The sequence below is a fragment of the Labeo rohita genome, chromosome 6, assembly GCF_022985175.1.
Source record: "Labeo rohita strain BAU-BD-2019 chromosome 6, IGBB_LRoh.1.0, whole genome shotgun sequence".
Taxonomy (NCBI): Eukaryota; Metazoa; Chordata; class Actinopteri; order Cypriniformes; family Cyprinidae; genus Labeo; species Labeo rohita.
In genome coordinates this window covers 20,257,292-20,284,719 of record NC_066874.1, presented here as the reverse complement: position 1 = coordinate 20,284,719, position 27,428 = coordinate 20,257,292, and the positions used below count along the sequence as shown (strand labels likewise).

At 33.8% G+C, this 27,428-nt stretch overlaps 2 protein-coding genes across 3 annotated transcripts; one reads left to right on the top strand and one right to left on the bottom strand.

Moving 5' to 3' along the window:
- Positions 1–1,581: 1,581 nt before the first annotated feature.
- On the bottom strand, positions 1,582–14,418 carry itgb3bp (integrin subunit beta 3 binding protein). 2 transcript variants are annotated; one of them, XM_051112958.1, is made up of 9 exons: positions 14,323–14,418; positions 12,612–12,648; positions 12,299–12,383; positions 11,922–11,994; positions 10,307–10,385; positions 9,936–10,023; positions 9,701–9,757; positions 5,220–5,268; positions 1,582–2,259 (listed from the first exon to the last, which is right to left on the bottom strand). In XM_051112958.1, exons 1-9 carry the CDS (start codon positions 14,325–14,327, stop codon positions 2,253–2,255), a joined length of 480 nt encoding a protein of 159 aa, XP_050968915.1. In that variant the 5' UTR covers positions 14,328–14,418; the 3' UTR covers positions 1,582–2,252. The 2 variants fall into 2 exon arrangements, with proteins under 2 accessions (XP_050968915.1, XP_050968916.1); XM_051112959.1 differs by having other exon boundaries at positions 11,922–11,991.
- A 213-nt stretch (positions 14,419–14,631) lies between these two features.
- On the top strand, positions 14,632–27,163 carry efcab7 (EF-hand calcium binding domain 7). The gene is made up of 13 exons (XM_051111594.1): positions 14,632–14,860; positions 15,056–15,267; positions 15,362–15,448; positions 15,547–15,742; positions 18,072–18,193; positions 21,090–21,231; positions 21,354–21,463; positions 23,356–23,516; positions 23,680–23,813; positions 24,811–24,959; positions 25,062–25,271; positions 25,687–25,794; positions 26,000–27,163. The coding sequence occupies exons 1-13, from the start codon at positions 14,752–14,754 to the stop codon at positions 26,078–26,080; spliced, it is 1,821 nt and encodes a 606-aa protein (XP_050967551.1). The 5' UTR covers positions 14,632–14,751; the 3' UTR covers positions 26,081–27,163.
- Positions 27,164–27,428: the final 265 nt, after the last annotated feature.

Here is a 27,428-nt window from a genome sequence, read left to right as displayed (position 1 = left end):
ATTTGTTATAAAATAAAAAATGAGTAACATTATAAGCAGTACTTCTGTAAAATTATAACACTAATATTTATTAAATAAGTGCATATTACTTATTGAATTAAATCACAGCTTTTGCAGCTTGACAAATTGCATAATTAGGGCTGGGCAAAAAAAAAAAAAATTATTATTTTTTTTTTTTTTAAATGACGTTGATTCGATATTGATTCTCAAAAGCCGCGAATCGAACTTTTCCGGTATTTATTTTAGCAAACATTTTTAAAACAAGATCTGATTAACGGGAATCTTATCGTTGGTCCTCTCCACTAGATGTCACACTCTTATTTACCTTGCGCAATGATACAACAGAAAACCTGTCATTCATTCAGTGCTTATGGCGGAGATACTGTTGACAAGAACAAAGCAATGAATGAATGGCGGATGGCGCGAAGCACTGGTTTGTTTACTACACACGTATCATTAAAGCGCGGACGACGTTCGCGGTGTTTTCAGCTTCTGCCGTCTCTCTATATGACGATACGAACACAAAATATCTCCAGCTGCTCTGACATGAGCTCTGCAAAAATAATCTCATTCTAAGGGGTTGTTCCTTTAAATGCAAATGAGCTCTGATTTCCCCCCCCCTTCTCTCTGTGGAGTGACGAGCCTGTTTACTTTAGCCGCATTTAGCCGCTAAACTTCCTAACTACCACGTTATAAGGAAAGGCGATCGCAAAGATTAATTTAAAAAACCCTTTTACGCACTTCTGCTGTAAGTGAAGCTGGATCACGAATGATTTGCACGAACATAGACGGATATATGTAGGTCAGGAGCCGCATTCCCTTCACAAACAAACGTAATCCATTGCATCTTCAGCGCCCAGATGTCGGGAGTAAATGACGACCACTATGTTCATTATTACATCCAGCAACACAACACCTCAATTGCTCAATCGGAGATCTTCTTTCTAACTTACACCCCTGCTCCAGCATCGAAACAAAGAGGGCAGACTGTGACAGCTGATCTGAGGTAAAACGCTCATGTCAATCAACTATTGTGGGAGTGGCCTCTGTCGGTGTGACGCCACAACGACAGGCATCTGAGAATGGCTCGATTTGAAAAAGGGGATATTATTTTTACAGATTAATTAAAAACCACTGCATCGATTTTTATCATTATAGGGTAGATTTGTACATACACTGCCAACACACATTAATGTTCAAACAACATGAAAAAGTGAACTTAGCATCCGATGACCCCTTTAAAATACAGGCCTGTGGCTCTTAATGTCCTTTTATTAATTCACCATTTGTAAACTGATGCTAACTGTTCATTTTTTAGAAATATCAATAGCATTTTTATTGAGACTATATTTACTGAATGTAATCAAAAAAATCGAGAATCGAATCGAGAGCTTGTGAATCGAAATCGAATTGAGACATCTGAATCGATACCAAGCCCTAATAGCCATACCACTTTTTTTTAAAATCATGTAGCCCTAAACAAAAGTTCACGTCAAATACACAAAAAATTATAATAAACTACTCATTTTATTTATCTTTAGTAGTAAATGAAGAAAAATATTCATTAATACAGTGGAATAATCTTGGCAGTGACTGAAGACGAGGCTAGTACTAAAGCTACGCATTAAAACGCTTCAACTTCATGAGCTGTAAAACAAAAATGATGGAAGGAGACATATCAGAACATAATGCTGTAAAGCTGAAATATCAAGGGGAAAAAGTACAAGCAATCTTTTTTACCCCTCTTGGTGCGAGTTAATGACGGCCATTAAAAAAAATCCATTACAACTATAAATGTTATCAGGTCACAAAGGGGCTAGTGTGTTACAGCCTGAGCGAGGTCTGCTTCCACACACACACACACATACACAGAATGAGGAGAGAATGAACAGGTTTTGGTTTGACTGTCTTACTCCATATAAACAGAAAGCCACAATACCAGAGTGCATGATACAATTTTAATGGATGGTGCTAATATTAACCATATCTTGGTGTCCGGTCACACCGTACTTGGTTACACATCTTAAAACTCTTATGAAGCTTAACAGCCCATTGTGAACAACCCAAATTGTTGAATTCTGAAATGTTGTTCTCGTTCTTCTCAACTGTAAGTGTGACAAATGTGTGTTTTCTTAGGTCAGCTTAAGTTTTTGTCCTTCAGACAGCCTCTAGAAGTGATAAAGAGAGAGTTACATGATCCACCTTGAGCGGGCACCAGCTGCCGCCCATGTCGCACGTCGAGAAATGATCCCTCAGCGGCTGCCAAAATAAAGAGACAGATCCACAATGAATACCCTTCCCTTCCATATATCTGTGCGTTTGTAGTTTTCCAGCATCTTTTGTTGCTTTCTCAAATATATATGTGTGTATGCATACGTTTCTCCCCGTATCAGGCCTAATGGGACTGTATGCCAGCAGTAAGAACACTATTTTCGCAGCGACGCAGCACACCGTGTATTGTAGAATCAACATTTTGTCAGATTCCCCATGAAAGGTGGGGGGGAAACCTTTCAGAGAATGGATTCAATGTAAATGTGTCTGAGATGGGATGGCAAGGTGTCGGCAGCGCTGTCTCATTTTGACTACGCCGGAAAGACTGACAGCCTCTTCAGACATCTCGCCGCTTTCAGACTGACAGGATGTTCAGTGTACATCAAACACGCTGACAGAGAGCTGCGGCTCTGCCAAAACGAGAACCGTTCCATTTGCGACTGTGCACAGAATTATATGCGAACGAAAAAGCATATTGCGTGTAAAAGTCTGTGGCATATTACAATACACTATGTCTGTTACATTAATATTTAGGACTGAGATTAAAAAGATTGATAGAATTACATTACATTACAAAAGTTTGGGGTCAGTAAAAATCTTTTATGCTCACCAAGGATGCATGTATTTAATAAAAAATGTAGTAAAAAGTAATACTGTGAAATGTTCTTACAATTTAAAATGACAGTTTTCTATAAATTAATATTTAGGAATGAGATTAATTAGATTGATACAATTACATTACAGTACAAAAGTTTTGGGTCAGTAAAATATTTCATGTTCACCAAGGATGCATGTATTTAATAAAAAGTACAGTAAAAACGGCAATATTGTGAAATATTCTTACAATTCAAATCTACTGTTTTCTATTAAATTAATATTTAGGACTGAGATTAAATAGACTGATAGAATTACATTACACTACAAAAGTTTATTGTCAGTAAAAATCTTTTGTTTTCAACAAGGACACGTGTATTTAATAAAAAATACAGTAAAAACCGTAATATTATGAAATATTTTTATAATTTAAAACTACTGTTTTCTATAAATTAATATTTAGGACAGATTAAATAGACAATTACATTACTGTTCAAAAGTCTGGGGTCAGTAAAAATCTCCAAGATCATCAAATATGAATGCATTTAATAAAAAAAATACAGTAAAACTGTAATATTGTGAAATATTCTTACAATTTAAAATGACTGTTTTCTATAAATTAATATTTAGGAATGGGATTAAATACGTTGTTAGAATCATATTACAGAACAAACGTTTGGGTTCAGCAAAAATCTTTTATGTTCACCAAGAATGCATATATTTAATCAGAAATACAGTAAAAACTGCAATATTGTAAAATATTCTTACAATTTAAAACTACTGTTTTCTATAAATTAATATTTAGGACTGAGATTAAATAGACTGATAGAATTACACTACACTACAAAAGTTTGTTGTCAGTAAAAATCTTTTATTTATACATGTATTTAATAAGAAATACAGTAAAAACTGTAATATTGTGAAATATTTTTATAATTTAAAATACAGTTTTCTATAAATTAATATTTAGGACAGACTAAATAGATTGACAGAATTACATTACTGTTCAAAAGTTTGGGGTCAGTAAAAATCTCTAAGTTCATCAAATATGAATGCATTTAATCATAAATACAGTAAAAACTGTAATATTGTGAAATATTCTTAAAATTTAAAATTACATTTTTCTATAAAATTCTATTTAGGACTGAGACTAAATACACTAATAGAATAGCACTACAGTACAAAAGTTTGGGGTCAGTAAGAATCTTTTATGTTCACCAAGGATGCACGTATTTAATGAAAAATACAGTAAAAACTGCAATATTGTAAAATATTCTTACAATTTAAAATTTCTGTTTTCTATAAATTAATATTTAGGACTGAGACTAAATATACTGATAGAATAACATGACAGTATAAAAGTTTGGGGTCAGTAAGAATATTTTAAGTTTGCCAAAGACGCATGTATTTAATCATAAATACAGTAAAACTGAAAACTGTGAAATATTTAAAAAATTAAAAATGACTGTTTTCTATAAATTAATATTTAGGACTGAGATTAAACAGATTGATAGTATTACATTACAGTACAAAAATTTGTGGTCAGTAAGAATTTTGTATGTTTGCCAAAGAAGCATGTATTTAATCATAAATACGGTAAAAACTGTGTATTGTGAAATATTCTTACAATTTAACTTACTGTTTTCTATTTTAATATTTTAAAATGTATTTTATTTTTGTGATGGAAAAACTAAATCAGCAACCATTACAATCTTCAAGGTCACACCGTCCTTCAGAAATCATTCTAGTATGCCGATTTAATGTTCAAGAAACATTTATTATTATTATTATAAATATTATTATTAAAAGTTTATAATTTTTTCAGGATTTCAGGATTTTTCAGGAAAAGAACAGTATTTCTTTTATATATAAACATTTTGTAACATAAATGTCTTCATTGTCACTTTTGATTGGTTGAATGTATCCTTGCTGAATAAAAGTATTAATTTCTTTCAATTTTTTTACTACCCTAACAGTACTGTAATTTGTTTAAAACGTTAAAAAGTTAAAAATATAAACACATAATATGACACTTAAATGCATGAAATGCATTTTCCAAATTGATCAAACTTGTAAAATCAAGTTGATGTTAAATTAAGCATAATTCAACTAGAAATGTAAGATTCAAGAGATGAATCTTGAATTTTCTGCCTCAGTGGTTGGAAGTATGTTGCTATGTGGTTGTTAATGTTACAAGAGGCTTCTGGGTAGTTGCTAGGCTGTTGCTAGGGTGTACAGAGTCAAAACAGCTCACCCTACTGTATAAGAACACTACGAATTACTGTAGAATTGCATCAATCTCTGTAACGTGTGGAGCTTTTAAAGTTACAATGAGTACAAGAAAAACCCCATACCTTAAGACTGCCTTCAGAAATTCGTAAGAGCTGCCAGTCTGTTTCAGCCCTGTGAAAGCAACACAGATAGATTAGCACACACTTTATCTAGCTTAAGAGACTAGATCATTTTATGAATACGTGAATGAGACACGTGCACGTGTAACTTATCAGGTAAATCCATCCATCACTCTATCAGTCATAGATTTTGTAAACTGCTGCAGCTGCCAGAGCTGCTAGATGATCTAAATGCAAATGATCCGAAATGCCTCTGAACGCATTGACGAAATGCATCTCATACTCCTGCAGGACGCGTGTGGACAAAACAGGCATTCGGATCAGCGAGCAAAACACATGCTGAGAGTTGCTCAACTCTACCCTCCCCACCCAAAGCCCTCTAATATACAGCAGGCCTTTAATTGTGCTGGTGTTTTCCATCAAAAAGACTAAAATGTTCCCCAAACAGACCCCATTTATCCTTCAACAGCCCAGGATTGATGTGGTATTAGCAGGGTCTGCGACCCCGTCCCGGCCAAGAACCAAAAACCTATTTGTTTTATTACATTTTAAGGAATTTTTAATACGGTCTATTAAGGCTGTCTTACAAATCTCCCACGGCTCGACCCCATCTGCGGCCTGATCAATTTTTATACTGCTGATCCGTCCCCTTCCTTCTCATTTTGTCATCTCAAAATTCATATTATATAGGATTTTCTTATGGAAAACTCGCCATAAAAATACGTTACCGCATCTGCTGATGTGCACGGGAGGCCTGCGTGCCAAAGAGAGGACTACGGTGAAGATAAAATTTGTTTCAGCGGTAAGCAGAACTGTTTAAATGTTATTTATTTTCATGCTCCAAAGAAAATATATTGTGAAGTGCAACATTGATTTAGAACATAACAATGTCTCCGTATGGGCGTAGAAGAGGTGGAGGCAGGGGCCGATTTATGAATCCTTTGCTCAGCTCCTTTAATTGAATTTTCCAAATCTCTCGCCACACAGAAATAATCAATACCCTCGGTCCAGGCGACAAACTTGCCTCAGAATTATTGTGCTCTCTCTTTTTCCATTTTGCGCTCATCAGCAACACGTAGCGTGAAGCTCGGGACTTGGTAATGCCTGAATAAGCCAGAAAATTTACAGCCGGGCTGATTGTTTAGGAGGGATGGCCTCTCTAGAACGCTCGGGAAAAACTTTTGTCAGTTTCGCCCGAAACATCTTGCTTGCGAGGTGCCCTTTCGCCCAAGGTTATGTTTTGGGAAGGCATTAGATGAAGGGGCTTCCGTTAGAGACACGGATTCAGCGGTTTGCCTGTCAAAGTTTAAATATCCTTGAGGATTTTCTCAGCTGTCTTGGCGGTATCACGCTGCCTGGTGCTCAGCTTGCTTTTACACGAGTAGTGTCATATCCTCGCCATCATATGTCATCCGCACCAGCTCCTGTATGGCTCAAGTGACACTGTGTGTTGTGTTTGAGAACTCTAATAGCAATGATGTGTCTCGATGAAATCCAGGGTATTAGTGATCTCTGCCAGGATCTAATGGCATCCCAAGAGAGCTGTAACTACAACATCTTTAACTACTTACATATGTTTATTAACCGTGGTTATAATATATCATTTATTTAAAGCTTAATAACGTTGCTGCAAAAATAGTTCTGGCCTAGTTGTGGATGTAGAAAAATATTCAATAATCTTCTGAGCACAAATTAGGGAACTTGAGGTAATTTCGAGCTTTGACTTCAAACCCTGCTAAAACGTAACGAGAAAAACCTCACTGGAACAAAACACATTGTTTATACAGGACATACTCTGATGCTCAGTTTGAGAACTGATGTCTGCTTACTGAAACGCTCCGCATTTAGCTGCGTTTCTGTGAAAATGTTTGTTTTCATGGACAATCACAATCTTTTCCTGGAGAAACGTAATTTGATTTTGTCACGCCAATCTAATTCACAATTCCAACACAGAAAAATCCGGAAACAAAGCCTTTCATAACACAAATGACAGAAAAATAATTTCTATATTGAAATGTTGATACATTATCTATATTAATATATCTATTATAATATATTTTAAAATGCAATATATACTTGTGACGGTACACCATTACATCATTGCTGAAAATTACAATTTTCTGCAGCCATTACTCAAGTTTTCAGTGTCACATGATCCTTTATAATTCATTTTAATAATGATTTGGTGATTTCTAATTAGAACAATCATTTTTGTGCCTACTGTGATACTTCTTTCAGGATTCTTTGTTGAAAAAGAAAAGTATTTATATTTATATATTTTGTAACATGTCTAAGTTGTATAGTAATAAGCAGTAATCTAATCTAATCTAATGTAATAATATAATATAATATCTATTTCAATATATTTTAAAATGCATTTATTCTTGTGATGGTAAACTTGAATTTTCAGCAGCCATTACTCCAGTCTTCAGTGTCACATGATCCTTTATAAATCATTTTAATATACTGATTTTGTGATTGCTAATTAGAATCATTATTTTTCTGCATACCGTGATACTTCAGGATTCTTTCAGGATTCTTTGTTGAAAACAAAATGTAAAAAGAACAGTATTTATTTGAAAGAGAAATCTGTACAATAATATAATACAATATAATATCCAGTCTTCAGTGTCACATGATCCTATATAAATCATTTTAATATGCTGATTTGGTAATTCCTAATTAGTATCATAATTTTTGTGCATACTGTGATACTTTTTTTCTGGATTTTTGATAAAGAGAAATGTAAAGAGAACAGTATTTATTTGAAAGTGCAATCTTTTGTAACATTATAAATGTCTAAACTGTACTATAATATGTTGTAAAATAATATAATATAATATAATATAACATGTTTTAAAATACATTTATTCCTGTGTTGGTAAACCTGAAATTTCAGCAGCCATTACTTATATTCAGTATCACATGACCTTTTATAAATTATTTTAATATGCTGATTTGGTGATTTCTAATTAGAATCATTGTAAGTTATGTGCATACCGTGATACTTTTTTCAGGATTCTTTGATGAAGAGAAATGTAAAAAGAACAGTATTTATTTTAACATCATAAATGTTTAAACTGTACAGTTATAAGTAGTATAATATAATATAATATATATTTTATAATATATTTTAAAATGCATTATTTTTGTGATGGTAAATTGAATACTAAATAGTACAATATTTATACAATAATAAATAGTAAATTAATATAATATTATAATATAATATCTATTTTAATATATTTTAAAATGCATTTATTCTTGTGATGGTAAACCTGAATTTTGAGCAGCCATTACTCCAGTCTTCAGTGTCACATGGTCCTTTACAAAAGCTGATTTGCTGATTTCTAATTAGAATCATTATCATTTTTGTGCATACTGTCTCTTTGTTGAAGAGAAATGTAAAAAGAACTGTATTTATTTGAAAGAGAAATCAATTCTAAGTACTAATATAATATAACATAATATCATATAATATAATATAATAGCTAAAGCATCAAACTGGTTCAATCGGTCGTAATTTTACATAAAGGTATAATTTTTACATACTTCGTAAAATTTTACATAATGTTTTTTTTATATATATAATTTAATGTGAATGTCTGTTATAATGTCATAAAACAACAAAGGGTTGATTCTCTTTCTAGGGATGTAAATGTGAAAACACTCTTGTACTGATGTTGTTGTTGTTCACTACATTGATAAATTTCATGCTCCACCATGTGATCAAGATTGTGACATTCCTTTGGTGTCGAGCTACAAGCAACATATACGCAGAGGTCCTCGAGTGTGACTAATTAAAACAATTTCAGGCGACCTTATCTTAAAAACATGCTGAACTTCATCACAATCCAACCATTGAGTTGCAACAAATCACCATTGTGCGATTGAATCACAAGTGCAGCTTTGCTGGGGGCAGAATATGTGCTTGAAATAATCTAATTAATTCTGTCCCATGAAGAGGAGTTCTGGCTTGTTTGTGTTAGGAAAATGAAATATTTTTCTTAGAAAAAGAGAATCTTTTATTTAACCAGAGATCGAGACAAATGTCTGTGAACGCGCTGTGTAGACAAACCAAATCTTGTAAATGCCTATTCAAAGCTCCCATGTGACCAAGATCCGGAACTTGTGCTAGTGCTTGAAATCAATCAAGACTCACATATAAGTGGAACACAAAATGTTTTCTTTCTCTTGCTCTTTTAAGCAAAGCAATAGGGTCACAATCATCATACTGTAATTGGAATCAATTCAGTATGGCACATAACTTACCCTTGTGTCAGAGCCTAACAAAGACTGCGTTGTGATAAGGAAACATTCAAGATTTGAAACATCACTAATTGAGTACTGTTTGCTATCTGATCTGACAGAATTGCTAAAACTGGATATCCACTTAAGATAAGTGTTATCAATCACGCTTTTTAAAAGCAAATAAACGTTTCAATTCAATTCTGAACATTGATTTGATTCCCAAATTCACTCACCTTGGAAATGGCCCTTGTTTGTGTCTGCTCTATGTGCACAAGATGCAATCTTAGCACCTGGAAAGCGAAGAATTCAGTTTTATATTTCACACACAGCAGGAATTGATAGCCAGCACTCTTAATAGCAAATAAACTGTTTAAACAATCTCTATAAAGTGACCTTGAGAAAGTGAACCATTTTATTTCCATGCATTATGCACTTAATGCATTACAGCAGAAAAGAGAAAGGACTCACACAGATTCTCATGTCTCTTGAGTTCAGTTTGTAGATCAGCAGGACTCATCAGCAAGAGACTCCTCAGCTCACTACTGCCCTCTACTGGCTAAAAACAAACACATTCATACTGTAAAACCTTAATAAGATGCCTTAAACGCAGCTGGCATCACACATCAAAATAAGCTTAGCAGCCTAGTCTACATCTAGTCTACCACTATTTCAGGATTGAGGCACCAAAAATAATAATTTAGATGAGGCGCATTAGCCAACCACTAAAGCCTCTCAGTCTCTATGGTGGTTCAGACCCTGATTGAGTCTTAGTTTAGTGATTTAGTTGGACAATCTTGAAACAATCCTTTAGTGCATCCACTACAAAATGTTACACATACCACTAATGTTTCCAGCTGTTGCCTGTATTTCATGAGGTCCTTGAATGATTTTTTCACCTTAGACCTGAGGAACGGAATTCTGAAGGGGAAAAGGTATTAAAAAGCAAAATAAAAACAAACGAATAATATAATATAATATATAAAAATAAAAACAAATGAATATAATATAATATAATATAATATAATATAATATAATTTAAAATGCATTTATTCTTGTGATGGTAAACCTGAATTTTGAATTTTAGAGCAGCCATTACTCCAGTCTTCAGTGTCACATATATATTGCTTTTTAAGGGGTATTAAAAAGCAAAATAAAAAACAAATGAATAATATAATATAATATAATATAATATAATATAATATAATATAATATAATATAATATAATATCTATTTTAATATATTTTAAAATGCATTTATTCTTGTGATGGTAACCTGAATTTTGAATTTCATAGCAGCCATTACTCCAGTCTTCAGTGTCACATATATATTAGGTATTAAAAAGCAAAATAAAAACAACTGAAAGACCAAATTTAAAACCACCCACAATAGTGAACTCCCTTAACTAACAATGAACATTTCAACTTTTAATAATACATTATTAAAGCCATAAGTTGTTATCTGTTAATATTATTTAATGGTCCTGAGCTAACATGAATTATCAATGAACAGTTGTATTTTTTTTCTATTAATAAATATTGTGACAAATGTATTGCTCATTGTTAATTAATTTGTAGTTAATGCATTAACAGATTTTTATTTATTTATTTAGTTCTCAAAATGCAAATCAGGCTATGACAAAATATATTAAACATTACATTCCACTAGAAAATTTGCTCGATAAGGACACTGAATTCCGGATTCATATTCAATATCCTTACTAAGCCTGCAAGAAGACAAGCTGACTAAGAATAAGATATTCATTTATTTTTAATACACGTTTAAAAATATTGGAAGACATATTAAAAGGTTGGCAAAATCTTATACAAGGACCGTCGTCCAATCACACTCACGATCTCTTCTGCATTTTGCACGAGAAGTTCTCTTGGGTTTGACTCCCCAAATGAATACTTTCTTAAATGAATCATAAGCCCGCTCTCTTTATTGATGTTTTTATATATATTTAACTAGCTTCCTCTTAAATGACTGCACTATAAAATTCAAAACTAATGCTTGTCTTGATGGATCACACGGAGCTCTGTGTTAGTATGCGTTGGAAAGGAAATAGGTCTTTTCTTAAACTCTCCTTATCCAACTATTTTTAGTGCTATGTAAATCAACCAGGCTTTTGGCTGGTGATGAAACTCCCTCCATGTCCTGTCATTAAATTCTGATCAGTCATAATGGCTATCAGCCAAGTGGGACAAAGGAAATATCCAGTAATGAGGAGAAATTTCTGTCTGTTCCACCGCTCTAGTTATACCAATGTTAGTAGCTTCATAAAAATAGACTTTAATGGCATTCTGCTATTTGTAAAATATAATCAAGTAAAGAGTTTGATATAGTAACTCAACAACACCATTAAAACATTCAAAAATTAAAGTACATTTTTATTGTACTTTTTTATTTAAATAATCTCAAATTACTTGAATTATCAACATCTTATTAAATCCTTACCTCTCAGCGTCTGTCATAGGCTCTTTTGTTTGAGGGGGATTCGTTTTCTTCCCACCTGCTCTGGAATTACCTGCTGATGAAGCACTAAATGTCAGCAATTTATCAAATCAGCATGAGCAAAGATATTATTAATGGCTACACAGACAGCTAATCTAAATGCAATATCACTGGATTACGAGAGACCCCTACTGTACAGGATTTAGGCAACAACATGACACGAGCAGCGGATTGTTTATGGTGATTACCGAAAGCGAAAAGAACACACACATCTTAGTCTGTTCGCAGTGAAAAAAATCAAAAATGAAAACTCCTGGGGGGCAAAATATGAGTTTTATGAGACTAAGAGGACACAGTAGCTGCTCTGTGGGTTTTAGTACCTGCAGGTTTTGTCGTGGGACTCATCAATTGGGTTCCAGTCATAGGGGAATAGTCCCTGTTTGGTGCTTGCCTCTTAGCTGGGCTCTAAAATAGATTAAGTTGATGCATTGGTATAGATTTCTTTATGTTATTGTGCTTTTAATGAATAAATAAAATGTCATTTCTTTACTTTCATAATTATGATTACTGACATGGTTCTGATGTCACTTTAATATGGGCTGAAATACATTAAAAGAATATGAAAAAGCCGTTTCTGATCTGAAATCAGTGGTGGAGAAGCCTGGCGATGTGTTTATGATTTAATGTACTCACGTTTTCTTTGTCTTGTAACTGAAGGGCTCTCTTCACACTGTATATGGAAAATCAGAGTTAGGGCAGTCAAAAGGTTAACTTCATTATCAGCAGTTAATTTTGATTTATTAACAGTTTTGGGTTTGCTTAATTATCTGGATTATATCCATATATTTGTTTAAGTTAAGCAGTACTTTATGTATGTACACTACCATTCAAACGTTTTTGAACAGTAAGATTTTGAATGTTTTTTTTTAAAGAAGTCTCTTTTGCTCACTAAGCCTGCATTTATTTGATTCAAAGTACAGCAAAAACAGCACAATTCTGAAATATTTTTACTATTAGAAATAACTGTTTTCTATTTGAATATGTTTTAAAATGTAATTTATTCCTGTGATTTCAAAGCTGAATTTTTAGCATCATTACTCCAGGCACATGATCCTTCAGAAATCATTCTAATATTCTGATTTGCTCCTCAAGAAACATTTATTATAATTATTATGTTGAAAACAGCTGAGTAGAAATTTTTCAGGTTTCTTTGATGAATAGAAAGTTCAGAAGAACAGTATTATCTGAAATAGAATTTTTTTTTGTAATATTATAAATGTCTTTATAATCACTTTTAATCAATTTAAAGCATCCCTGCTAAAAAAGTATTATTTCTATCATTTCTTTCCCGCAAAATTAAAAAAAAATACTGGCTCCAAGCTTTTGAATGGTATAGTGTAATGTTACAAAAGCTTTTTATTTCAGATAAATACTGATCTTTGGATATTTCCATTCATCCAGAATAGAATCCAGAAAAAAATTACTCGACTATTTTAAATATTGATAATATTAATAATAATAAATGTTTCTTTAACAGTAAATCAGCATATTAGAATAATTTCTGAAGGATCATGTGACACTGAAGACTGGAGTAATAATGCTATAAAATGTAGCTTTGATCACAGGAATAAATTACTTTTTAAAATATATTCAAATAGAAAGCAGTATTTTTAAATAGTAAAAATATTTCACAATATCACTGCTTTTGCAGTATTTTGGATAAAAATACAGGCTTGGTGAGCAGAAGAGAATTATTAAAAAAAAAAATCTTACTGTTCAAAAAACTTTAGACTGGTAGTGTACATAATATAATTTTGTATGCTACAGTGACCATTGTAAACATGTTTTATAATAGCTTTAATTTTTATGTTTGTTTGCTTTTAGCATTTTTAATGCTTGTATTAAAAATCTTACTTTTACTCTTACAGACTTTTGACTGGTAGTGTATTTACATTCTTACATTGTAGATGTGTTTTATTCCAATTACACTTGTAGCGTACGCAGTTTAATAGCCTATTAGAATATAGTCATTGCTAGATGATATTAATACTATGTGTGACAATTTTTGTACTAGCATTATTAGGTTTATCCGAATTATGAAACTAGTACTGTAAAAACACAAATCCATTATAACTTAAATTTGGTGTGAGCTATTTTCTCATCCTGCTCATACAAAAACATTGACGTATTAAATATTTCTTAGTATTTGTCTAACGTGGAGGACCTTGAACAGGTAAAATGTTAGTTATATGATATTATTATTCAGTATTATGGTGTATTTTGACAACAAATCTTTTTCGTAAGGATAACGTTTACACAAACATATATCGTTGACAATTATAGTATCTATCGCAATGCTGAAACAGTGTTAATAATTCTGAGCCAAGTGAATCGATAAACTTACGGCATTTTAAATATTTATCTTTTCCTTGTGGTGAAGTTGACTGGCGTTTATATTTGTAGTTTGGCGCGGTGCGGCAGTAATTTAGTCCCCCGGAAACACTCACCCGTTCTTCTACATAGTTGTATAAGCATTTGACAGTGTTTAACTCTATTATTATACACGGTGTGAATTAAAATGTTGTTAGAGTGACGATAGGGTTGGCTGCCAAGATTATATCACACACATATCTAATAAATAAATAATGTATGAGGGGAACAGAAAGCAGTTGTTTCCCGTTGTCTCATTTTAACTGCGCACCGGGGTTGTTTACACACGGCAGCCATGGCAATCAGACTCGATAGTGAACAACACCACCAACCATAAACAGGCAACAGACTGTTATCACAACATGCTTTGATATTTCGCCTGCATATTGAATATAATTTCATAATGCAGCGCTCAGAAGAAGAGAGGTTTTATATGACTTGCAGGGCTGCTTATTTGTCTGTGTTCAGATCCAGCCTGGTTAACATGACTACAAAAGATCAGCTCTGCACTGGTGAGCATAATTTAACTCAACGTCTTCTGCACGTTGATCATAATACAAAAGCTGAATATTACTGATAATATCATTAAATGGGTAACACTTAATAATTATCTTAACATTTTAATGTGTTAGATAGCCAATGTCAGTGCAAAAATGCTCTCACTAGGTTTATGATGAATGTCCATCTTTGCTGTTTTGTTCTCGTAGTTCTTCAGCAAGCAGGTAGAAATCCATCACAGAAGGCATTAGACAAATATTGGCCCCCAGGAACCAAAAAGCTGAATTTTGATGACTTTTGTGAGATACTTAAGAAGGAAAAACCAGCAGAACCGGACCAGCTTATGAGAATTTTTAAAAAATTTGATGTCAATCGTGATGGCTTTATCTCACACGATGAGCTCAGCAAAATCCTTACCTCAGTAAGTGTTAAATTTTGTTCCATTCTTTCTTTACGACCATGTTTGTCTGCTGTTATAATCATTTCAGGTTTGTTTTTTGATTTGTTTGTTTTAGTCTGGTGAAAAAATGTCACCTAAGGAAGTGGATGAAATTTTTTCCCTAGCAGATGTCAACAAAGATGGGAAGTTAGACTACGCAGAGGTACGATCTTCATGCATTTAACAGAATGGTCAAAAAAAGGTAAATAGACAGATTATAGTACGAAACAGGTGAGTTGAATTAGCCAGGCTGCTGTTTAGTTCTGCAGGCTTCTCGAGTCTACAGTAGAGAAGTGTCAGACCGCAGCACTGGAGAAGCTTGAGGCTGATGCCAAACTGAAGAGGCAGAACATTGGCAACCAGTTGGACATCTCCCCACAGAGCTTAGAGTCCCAACCTGAGCTTCCAGCTTCAGAGAGACACCCCAGAACAGAGCCGGAAACCACACAGAGGAAAGGTATGAAACAGGGTCTGCACCGAATGCTCTCTCTCTTCTCTTTACTTTAGAGTGAGAAAATTAGAGTTCAGGTCAGGTTTGGTCTTAAAGGTATAGTTGACCCAACAATGTAAATTCTGTCATTCCAAACCCTTAAGACCTTCGTTCATCTTCGGAACACAAATCAAGATATTTTTGATCAAATCAGAGAATTTTTTTGACCCTGCATAGACAGCAACGCAACTGACACGTTCAAGGCCCAGAAAGGTAGTAAGGACATCGTTAAAATAGTCCATGTGACATAAGTGGTTCAACCTCAGTTTTATGAAGCTACAAAAATACTTTTTGTGCACAAAGAAAACCAAAATAACGACTTCTCTTTTGTGTCAGTCTTCGACGTGATAGTTATATTCTCATAAGAGAACAAAAAGGGTCAGAAAGCTCTCGGATTTCATCAAAAATATCTTAATTTGTGTTCTGAAAATGAATGAAGGTCTTACGGGTTTGGAACGACATGAAGGTGAGTAATTATGAGTTCATTTCTGGATAAACTAAAGGAATGGAAAATAGAAAAAAAAGCCTGAAAATTGACTTACCTTCAAGCCATCCAAGATGTAAATGAGTTTGTTTGTTTCTCAGTACAGATTTGAAGAAATGTAGCATTGCAGCACCAGTGGACTAAATGGATTGCTGTCAGAATGAGTTTAAACGGGTGTTAAAAGTATCACAATAATCCACATGACTCCAGTCCATCAGTTAAAGCCTTGAGAAGTGAAACAAATCCATTATTAAGGCATTTTAACTTTAAACCATTGCTTCTGGCCAATATACGACTCCATAAAAATATCCATCCCCTGCATATATCCACCCACCAACATATTTGTGCTTGATTTGTGCGTATTTCTCAAATGATTAAGACGAGATAGCAATATTATGGATAGAGAACTCTTATTTATCAGCTGTTTGGACTCATTGGTGAGCAAGTGATGTAATGCTAAATTTCTTCAGATCTGTTCTGATGAAGAAAGGGTGAGTGAAGTTTTAGTATTTTTATTTATTTATTTATTTTGTATTATTCCTTTAAAGATGAAGTCCACTTCTAGAACAAAAATTTACGGATAATGTACTCACCCCCTTGTAATCCAAGATGTTCATGTCTTTCTTTCTTCAGTCATAAAGAAATTATGTTTTTTGAGGAAAACATTTTCTCCATATAATGGACAGCTATGGTGCCCCAAGTTTGAACTTCCAAAATGCAGTTTAAATGATCCCAACTGCGGTTGTAAACGACCCCAGCCGAGGAAGAACGGTCTTATCTAGCGAAACGATCTGTTATTTTCATAAACATAATATAATTTATATAGCTGTTTTACCTTTTTTGTTAAGGGTGTTTGTTCTTCTTTGCATGTTCACTTTGCATAGACTGTGTTGGTACTTCTGCAGCGATGTAGGATGATTTTGAAATCATTTTTGAAGTTGAGGGAGAAAATATGATTGGAGTTTTTCGACATACCCTAACTGTCACAATACACAGAGTTCAGGCAGAGCAAGACAAGATGAGCATTTGAGATTAAAACGTATTTAAATTGCATTATTTTTATGAAAATAACCAATCATTTCGCTAGATAAGACCCTTCTTCCTCTGCTGGGATTGTTTACAACTGCATTTGGAATCATTTGAAGCCACATTTAAACTGCATTTTGGAAGTTCAAACTTGGGGCACCATAGAAGTCCACTATATGGAGAAAAATGCTGAAATGTTTTTTTCAAAAAACATAATTTCTTTATGACTGAAGAAAGAAAGACATGGACATCTTGGATGACAAGGGGGTGAGTACATTGTCTGTAAATCTTTGTTCTGAAAGTGGACTTCTCCTTTAAAATGTGACAGTACTGGTCGGGTCGGGTTCAGTCAGCTCTGCTTTACAGGCCAGACTGCAAATGATGTACACAAAAGCAAACAAACAAACACACAATTCTGTTTCCATTCCTCACACTGCAGTCTGTTATATAGTAACTAATGATTAAGCTATTGATCTCCTCTCATGTGTGATGAAAAATCATTTGGATTTGAGCCATAATGTGAACTCAATAGAGGGTTTGTATAGGGAGGAGCTTTTAAAACCTTTTGATTAATGCAACCATTTGTCATTATTATGAGTAAGGGCAAGACTAGTGAAGATTTGCTTTTGCTTTGTGGTGTTCAACTTCAAACATTGTTTTAAAATTTGAATTTTTTTTAATCTACATTGTTCATTTTCTTTTTTCACTTACTGATGCAGATGCTGTAATGAAGATCCACATTAAAATTTTAGCTTATAGTTAAAATTCTGTGTTTGCATATGACAGACGGTCGCTCATCATCCAGACCATCATCAGCTCGCAGTCGTCGGTCATCTTTATCCACGACCATCACCATGGGCGCTGGCAGCACTAAGAGTGGCAGACTGGCAGAGCCCAAATCTCTACAGGTACCAGCTGCATTGTGGGAGTGCTGATTTATTTTGAACTTTGTTTAAAATCTCTCTGATAGACCTCCTAAAGGGATGGTTCACCCAAAAATGAAAATTCTGTCATTAATTACTCCTCACCCTCATGTCGTTCCAAAGCTGTAAGACCTTCGTTCATGTTTGGAACACAAATTAAGATATTTTTGATGAAATCTAAGAGCTTTCTGAGCCTGCATAGACAGCAATGCAACTACCACGTTCAAAGCCCAGAAATGTAGTAAGGACATCATTAAAATAGTCCATGTGACATCGTAATTTTATGAAACTACGAGAATTCTTTTTGTGTTTTTTTTTTTTTTTTGAAACTATATTGGACTGTAGACATGGACTATATTAACAATGCCCTTACTACCTGTCTGGGCCTTAATTTTGGTAGGAGAACTCCACTTGTCATCCAAGATCTTTATGTCTTTCTGTCTTCAGTCGTAAAGAAATTATGGTTTTTGAGGAAAGCATTTCAGGATTTTTCTTCATATAATGGACTTGATTGGTGCCCCGATTTTGAACTTCCAAAATGTAGTTTAAATGCAGCTTCAAAGGGCTCTAAATGATCCTAGCTAATCCTAAGGGTCTTATCTAGTGAAACGATCTGTCATTTTTTTCAAAAAATAAAAATGTGTATACTTTTTAAGCACAAAAGCTCGTGTAGCACAGGCTCTGGGATGCGCATTGACGATGCTAAGAAATAGTGATGGGATTTGTTCATTTTGACCGAATCTTTAATGTGACTCAGGAAGAACGAGTCATCTCAGGGAGTGATTAGTTCAGTCATGTATGCGCAACATCCTATTAGGTTCTGTACTGGAATTAGTTCACCTGTTTCAAGTCGTTGGTCTTATGGGGCTGTCACGTGATGAATGTGATTCAATAGTACGTGAACGCACATCCCAGAACCTGTGCTACACAAGCTTTTGTGCTTAAAAAGTAAAAAATGACTGACCATTTCGCTAGATAAGACCCTTCTTCCTTGGCTGGGATCATTTAGAGCCCTTTGAAGCCGCATTTAAACTACATTTTGGACGTTCAAAATCGGGGCACCAATCAAGTTCATTATATGAAGAAAAATCTTGAAATGCTTTCCTCAAAAAACATAATTTCTTTACGACTGAAGACAGAAAGACATGAACATCTTGGATGACAAGGGGGTGAGTAAATTATTTGTGAATTGTTGTTCTGGAAGTGGACTTCTCCTTTAAATTGTGTTCTGAAGACTTTTTGTTTTTGGGAGAACTGTCCCTTTAAGAAAAGAGGTTTGGGATAAGATTACACTATCAAAATATCATTGAAATATGTTTAATATTAAACAACTGCTGTAAAAATCACAACTAGGAGTGGCTGAGCAAAACAAGTATGTTTCAGTCATGCAGTATCCCAAAATGCACTGTAACTGGCTTAACTTTGCATTAGTATTACACTGCTGAATTAAAAATGCTAAAATGTAAATAACACATTTTTTAATTAATGAAATGTTATAGTAAATTTAATAATAATTTTTATTTATTTAGTTGACAGGGAGAGCGCTCATTAATAAACAGAAACATGACAATAATTGAGTAAAAATAAATACATTTAATAAATGAAATATAATTATTTTAAAATAAAATAATAATAAAAAAACATAAAGGCTAAGTAATAATGGAATGAGCAATTTAGGAATAAATTGTTACACACACTGCAAGCTTCCTATCTAGGTATGTCTATTTTGCCTACAACCTAAACTTTATCTAAACTCAAGTGCCTTAAGGGCAGCTATACATTTGCTGTGTTTTTGTAGTATCGAAGCCTTTTGGTAGCAAATTTTCACCTGGTCGATAGGAGTGCAGCTCTGCTATTGATCTCCTTCCCTTTGTTTGCACTCTTTTTGACTTTAACCTCAGCTGGTTTGCTTTACCACAGAAAAATAATGACCGAACTCGTCAAAGCAGAGAGATTGGAAAAAACTAGATGCTCTTGGGTGAAGAAAGTTCTATCGCCTCAGTTCCAGCCTGTTGTATTACCTGAGCCAGGAGCTTGATAATTGGGTGTAGGGATTGGAAAGGGTCAGGTTGTGTGTTTTTATGGTGGCTCGCGGTCTGTGCGCGAGACTTTAAATTACGGAGGTTTCTGGGAGGTGACAGGGCAGTGTATTAGTCCAGCCGAGTGACCCATCTCCTTGGGACACTACATCAGGGCCTTTTAAAGTAGACACTTGCCTCGGGCGCTTTTCTTCATTTTGATTCGGGGTGGACAAACCACCCAAGTGTTATGATTTGATCCTTAACACGTTTCACAACCCGGCATAAATTCTGGGAGGAAATTGCTTTTGTTGAAGAAGTGTCATTTCAGGAACATGTTTTTAGCACTCGGAAAAGAAGCATAAACCAATTCTAAACATTAAAAGGCCTCTGAGGCACCTGAGGACAAGGTTTATTTCCCAAAACTACTCTCTGATGGGTCAGAAAGCAGGCTGTTTGACTCAGATTTTTTGATTACTTGATGATTTAGAGTATATTTGCTGTAACATTTTAGCTGGACCTAAACAACAGCAGTTAAAAGAGCAAAAAGACTTGCTTTAGACAAGAATTGATGGGTTTCCTCAGGCCTTTTTACTTTTAATTACATTAATAGTGCATCTAATATGAATTTCAATGGTCTGTATTGAAATTTAGTAAAAACATTTACTCAAATAAATATTTGACTTTGTTTTATTCCACCCAGGTCTCTGATTGCCTTTGTTTTAGCAAAGATGTTACAATAGCGCCACCTTGTGGTTGTACATAATTAACTTCCTCCAAGAACATTTCTTGCTGGAATTATGATACCACAGTTGTTTAAAGTTTGCTGCATTGTTTATGAGTTTTGTGACTTATTTCACCAGGATTGGCATCACACTCTTATGAGAGGTTGTTTTTATCTGGAGGAAGACGGAACGATTGTTTCTCTTCAGTATCGCCTGATTATACCAGAGACTACCAGTGTCTACCTGACCATACGTCCCCTCAACCTTAGCCCGATTCCTGGTAAATATATTGTACATGGTGTTAAAGACCAAAAATATTGAAGTTACAGATTTTTAGTTATTCAAAGTATCCAGATCAGTTAGTTTTGTAGTAGTTTTTTCGACTGTATGTGTATGCCACAGATAAGCCTTCCCCATGGACGTGTGTGGACACAGCTCTCTATGTGGTGACTGGGAATGAGACCAAAGAAGATTCGAATTTGGTTGGCTTTACTGAGTTTAGGGATAAGGAGGTTGGTAAATGCATCACTTTGCTTTCTATATATAATGAGTGTTCATGTTGTTGAATCATAATGCTCGCTTGTATGTAAAGTATGTTAATATATTCGCTTTTTTGCAATGATATAAGTGTCATTCTTTGACACAATGCTTTTCCATTTTGATATAGTGACTAATTTGATCTTTTTTATATTTTAATTGTTCTATCAAACAAATAATATGTGTAAGGTAATAAAGGATTCCACCTCAAGCTAAATTAATAAATATTAATGGGTTTTAATGATGATGTTTCTGCAAATGTAAGTGATAAAAATGAAAGCTAACATTGAAAAATAAATGTAGAGAGAATAAAGGCAAAATCTCTCTGTGTCTATGAGGTGTTGTGAAAATGTCTATATTAACTATATTACAAAAGTTTGCAACAGCTATTCATTGTTGAGGCCATTTTTTTTTACATGAATTCGATATTAAGGACACAAATGTAGTTTTATAAAGTAACCCAAAAGTTATGTAGGAATTGTATTTTTCATTTTACAAAGAAGTATACAACAAAATTATATATATATATATATATATATATATATATATATATATATATATATATACAGAAAATGAAAATGTAACACTTATCTTAGAAAATTGTTCCAACTGCAAATGTTGAGCATGGAGAAAATAAATAAATGTAAAGAGTTGTCTGTGGATTTGAGAGAACAAATTGTGGAAAAACAAGGACAATCTCAAGGCTACAAGTCCATCTCCAGAGATCTTAATGTTTCTGTGTCCACTGTGAAAATTGTGAAAAATTACAACGAAGGATTGTTCAAATGGTGGATAAAGAACTCTGATTAACTTCCAAACAAATTCAAGCTGATTTGTGGACAGGATACAACAGTGTGAGCTTGCACTACCCGTCACCATCTGAATGAAAAGGGACGCTATGGTAGGAGACCCAGGAGGATACCACTGCTGACACAAAGGCATAAAAAAGCAAGACTGGAGTTTGCCAAAACTTATGTGACAAAACCACAATCCTTCTGGGAGAATGAACTTTGGACAGATGAGACAAAAATAGAGCTTTTTGGTAAAGGACAACATAGCACTGTTAACAGAAAAAGAAATGAGGCCTTCAAAGAAAAGATTCACAGTCCCTACAGTCAAACATGGTGGAGGTTCAAAGATGTTTTGGGGTTGCTTTGCAGCTTCTGGCACTGGATGCCTTGACTGTGTGAACGGTATAATGAAATCTGATGATTACCAAAGAATTTTGGGGGGCAATATAGTGGCCAGTGTCAGAAAGCTATGTCTCCACCAGAGGTCATGGGTCTTCTAGCAGAACAATGACCCAAAACACACTTCAAAAAGCACTTAGAAATGGTTACAAACAAAGCGCTGGAGAGTCCTGAAATGGCCAGCAATGAATCCAGATCTGAATCCCACAGAACACCTGTGGAGAGATCTCAAAACAGCAGTTGGGAGAAGGCATCCTTCAAATCTGAATGACCTGGAGCAGTTTGCAAAAGAAGAGTGCTCCAAATTTCCAGTAGAGAGGTGTAAGAAACTCATTCATGGTTACAGGAAGCGATTGATTTCAGTTATTTTTTCCGAAGGGGGTGCTACCAAATATTAAGTTATGGGTGCCAATAATTTTGTCCAGTGCATTTTTTTGGGTTCTGTGTGGAATTGTATCAGATTTGACTTTTCCTCTGTTTTTTTGTGTTGTTCCAACGCAAACAAAAAAAACATGTAAGTACCAAAACATTTGCAACTGCAACAGTTTTCTGAGAGAAGCATTGCATTTTCTGAAAGAATTGCATAGGTGTCGATATTTTTGGACATTACCGTAAATATATATTACGACATTTTACAACAGTAAGTAAGATGTTTGTCCTGTGTGACTGATGAACAGAGGTTTCTTTGGAGAGGAGAGCTCAGCGCTGGCTCATACCTGCTCTTGCCCTTCACCACTGGCTGCAGATTGATGAAGAGGATGAGGAAGACCCCTTCTAAAACTGCTCAGCTAGTCAGCCGCACCCAGTCTGGAGAGCTGGAGCTGACCAAAGAGTTCAAGTTAGTCAATTCTAATCTTAAACATTAACATTATTACAGTGATTGCTTTTTCAGTACTCATTAAGTACTAAATGTTTGATTACTGAATGTAGGTTTTTTTTAGGTATCTATGATAATATTATACTGTATGTGTTCAAGGATGCTGTACTGTTTGGTTCCACAGGGCGGCATTGTCTGACATCTTTGAAGTGATTGATTTGGATGGAAGTGGTCTGCTGAGCCTAGAGGAGTACAACTTCTTTGAACAGAGAAGCAGTGGAGAGAAATGTGATGAGGATGCCTGGGCCATCTGCAAAGGTTCTTATACAAACACACTGTAAATAAAACAGAACTGAAACTTGTTACTTATGAGTTTGGGGGTGCTAATTCCAAAAATAGTCCCTGTTTTGCTCTAGCATCTCACACTTTCTACCAAAATATAATGTGCATTTTCTAGCATTTTTAGCTTTTGACATCTATTTGTAATAAAAAGAAGTCTTGTATTATCCATTAATCACCAGAAAAATTGCCTTGATTTCTGTTTTCCTCTTGCCAGGTTTTAACTATTTGTTCAATTCTCAACGGGTTTTTTTAGCTTAATCCCGATTTCAAAGTTAAAATTTTGGCCAGTGACCAATTTTGGCCACTTTGACAACAAACGGTGTATTTGAACATGTTTTGTCACTTTTGCAAAATGTAAGTTAAATTATACACTACTGGTCAAAAGTTTTTGAACAGTAAGATTTTTAATGTTTTTAAAGAAGTCTCTTCTGCTCACCAAGCCTGCATTTACTTGATCCAAAGTACAACAAAAACAATAAAATTTTAAAACATTTTTACTTTTTTTTTTTTTTTTTAAATAACTAGAATCCTGAAAAACAAAGAATCCTGAAAAAATGTTTTAGATAGTGGTAATAATAAAAATGTTTCTTGAACAGTAAATCAGCATATTAGAATGATTTCTGAAGGATCATGTGACACTGAAGACTGGAGTAACGATGCTAAAAATTTAGCTTTGATCAAAGGAATAAATTACATTTTCAAATATATTCAAATAGAAAGCAGTTATTTTAAATAGTAAATATATTTCACAGTATTACTGCTTTTGCTGTATTTTGAATTAAATAAATGCAGGCTTGGTAAGCAGAAGAGAATTCTTTAAAAAAAATAAATAAATAAAACTATATTTTTATCAAGACTTTTGACTTGTAGATTACGTTTTAAATAATTATTTTTGTCACTAAATCCATTTTTGTCACTAAACTTTTGACATCGAATAACATGCATTTCTATAAAACTGTTTGCTCTCCTACAGAGAACTTTGACACAAAGAAAAATGAGTTAACTAGACAAGGCTTTCTGGAGCTCAATCTGATGGAAGCAAATGATCGGGAAGGTGACCCCACGGATTTGTGGCTCACCGTGGAGGCCATGGGCTACAACCGCAGCTTGGAGATGGTGGAGGTACAAAGGTCTTTGAAATTTACTCATGAGATTTGCAAAGGTTTAGGTCACATGTCCTTAGAATAATTTTTTGTGTTTGCACATCTTTCTTTTTCCCACCAGGCCTGTCCGTTTGTCATTGAAGTCTACTGTGAGGATATCAAAGCAACTCTTCAGGCAGTTCATTTGGATTCTGGGATCAAGATGTTGAATTCTGCTGTACAAAGATCTATCACGTCAAAAGCAGAGGCCAGATCTCTGAAGGGTCATGAGAATGTCTTGGTTTATACATACAAAGGAGAGAGCAGGATTTCATCAGTCATTGCCAATAAGGTAGGCTGGTGATTGTTTTATGTCACTATGCTATGCTAGTGTTTTTTATCAAAAGAAGTCTGAAAATCAATACAGGACGTTCATCTCTAAGCTAAAAAAGTCAACTCTTTTAAAAAAAAAAAAGGTCTTTGTAGACCTTAAATTTGCACTTCTAGTACTTAACATTCACTGGGAATAGAACAGTAACTGGAATGCTTTATAAAAAGGAACACTGACCATGAGTAGAATTTCAATGTCCTGAATTGCCATTATATAGACAAAGTCAGCAGAATGGGGAATTAGATCTGCTAAGAGGACTTGAGATTTTGCCATAGTTAGTGGAACTAATTATGATAAACATACTGTACTAAAATTAATGTAATGTTTCTTTTCACCAACTTTTTTTTTATGGTATCCATCGCTTTTGCTGCTGTAGTCCAATCAAAAGGTGACGGTGCACATCAACAATGAACAAAGCAAGAACTGTGTAAGCAGCAGAGGCATGAGTGTGTTTGCTGTGGAGGTTCCTGCTAGGACTAAAATGGTGAGTTACATTATTTTTGCTCACAAATAGAAACCAGTTTGTCCTGTAGATGCAGGAGGAGCATTTTATGCTCCATTTCCTATTCTTAATTAGAACTAATAAAAGAACCCGACTAGAGTGAGTCTAGTTACACATGGCAAACACTCACATTTACACTTTTGATGAATATCTTTAACGATTGTGCCTTGTTTTGATCTCTGTTCAGGTATGTCAGCACGTCATGGCTTTAAATGATCAACAAGAGTGGACTTACAACTGTGTTGAGACCATCATAACAAGTTTGTAAATGCCTCAGTAATGTTAGGAATTTATTGTCAGACAACAAATATGTAGTGCTTGTAAAATACACTACCAGTCAAAAGTTTTTGAACAGTAAGATTTTTGATGTTTTTTTTTTTTTTAAAGAAGTCTCTTCTGCTCACTAAGCCTGCATTTATTTGATCCAAAGTACAGCAAAAACAGTACAATTTTGAAATATTTTTACTATTTAAAATATTTAATATAAAATATTTAAAATATATTTACTGTTGTTTTCTATTTGAATATATATTTTAAAATGTAATTTATTCCTGTGATTTCAAAGTTACATTTTTAGCATCATTACTCCAGTCTCATGATCCTTGAGAAATCATTCTAATATTCAGAATTGCTGGTTAAAAAAAAAAAACAAACAAACAAAAAAAAACCCTTTTTTATTATTATTATGTTGAAAACAGCTGAGTACAACTTTTTCAGGTTTCTTTGATGAATAGAAAGTTCAGAAGAACAGCATTTATCTGAAATGGAAATATTATAAATGTCACTTTTAATCAATTTAAAGCATCCTTGCTAAATAAAAGTATTCATTTCTATAATTTATCTAATCTTTGGATCTTTCTATTCATCAAAGAACAGAAACAACACTCAACTGTTTTAAATATTGATAATAATAATAAAAAATGTTTCTTGAAGAGCAAATGAGCTTATCAGAATGATTTTTGAAGGATCATGTGATACTGAAGACTGGAATAATGATGCTGAAAATGTAGCTTTGATCACAGGAATAAATTACATTTTAAAATATATTCAAATAGAAAACAGTTATTTTAAATAGTAAAAATATTTCACAATATTACAGCTTTTGCTGTATTTTGGATCAAATAAATGCAGGCTTGATGAGCAGAAGAGACTTTTAAAAACATTAAAAATCAAATACTTTTGACTGGTAGTGTACATAACATGATTTTGTTTGCAACAATAACCATTGTACACGTTTTATAATAGCTTTCAAAAGTTATGTTTCTTTGTTTGTATGTTTTTACTGTTTCTATAAGCATTATTAATGTTATTACAGTTACATTCATGATATTCATGTTTTTTTTTTGTAAATAAAGCAGTTTTTATTTTGTATTTATTTGTTTATTATTTAAATACTAACAATGATTTTAAAGTTCACACAGTGATTATTATTATTATTATTTTTTTTTTTATTAATTTATTCATTTTTGCACATTCACCCCAGTCCATAATGGGAGGTAACCAACCACATTACGTATCATATCAGTTTGGGTTAAACATAAGCGATATAAATGCACTAATTTAGTTTTAAGCATTAGTCTGGCATTGCGCTAGTGGGCAAACATACAATCCAAATT

Excerpts from the sequence above, each read along its gene's own strand:
- itgb3bp (XM_051112958.1), bottom strand. Across the intron at positions 12,384-12,611 it reads AGTTACAAGACAAAGAAAAC|AGCCCAGCTAAGAGGCAAGC; the intron begins GTGAGTACATTA and ends AATCTATTTTAG. Across the intron at positions 10,386-11,921 it reads CCTATGACAGACGCTGAGAG|AATTCCGTTCCTCAGGTCTA; the intron begins GTAAGGATTTAA and ends TTTCCCCTTCAG.
- efcab7 (XM_051111594.1), top strand. The coding sequence starts at position 14,752 with ATGCAGCGCTCAGAAGAAGAGAGGTTTTATATGACTTGCAGGGCTGCT. Across the intron at positions 15,268-15,361 it reads TCAGCAAAATCCTTACCTCA|TCTGGTGAAAAAATGTCACC; the intron begins GTAAGTGTTAAA and ends TGTTTGTTTTAG. Across the intron at positions 23,814-24,810 it reads TGCCTGGGCCATCTGCAAAG|AGAACTTTGACACAAAGAAA; the intron begins GTTCTTATACAA and ends GCTCTCCTACAG.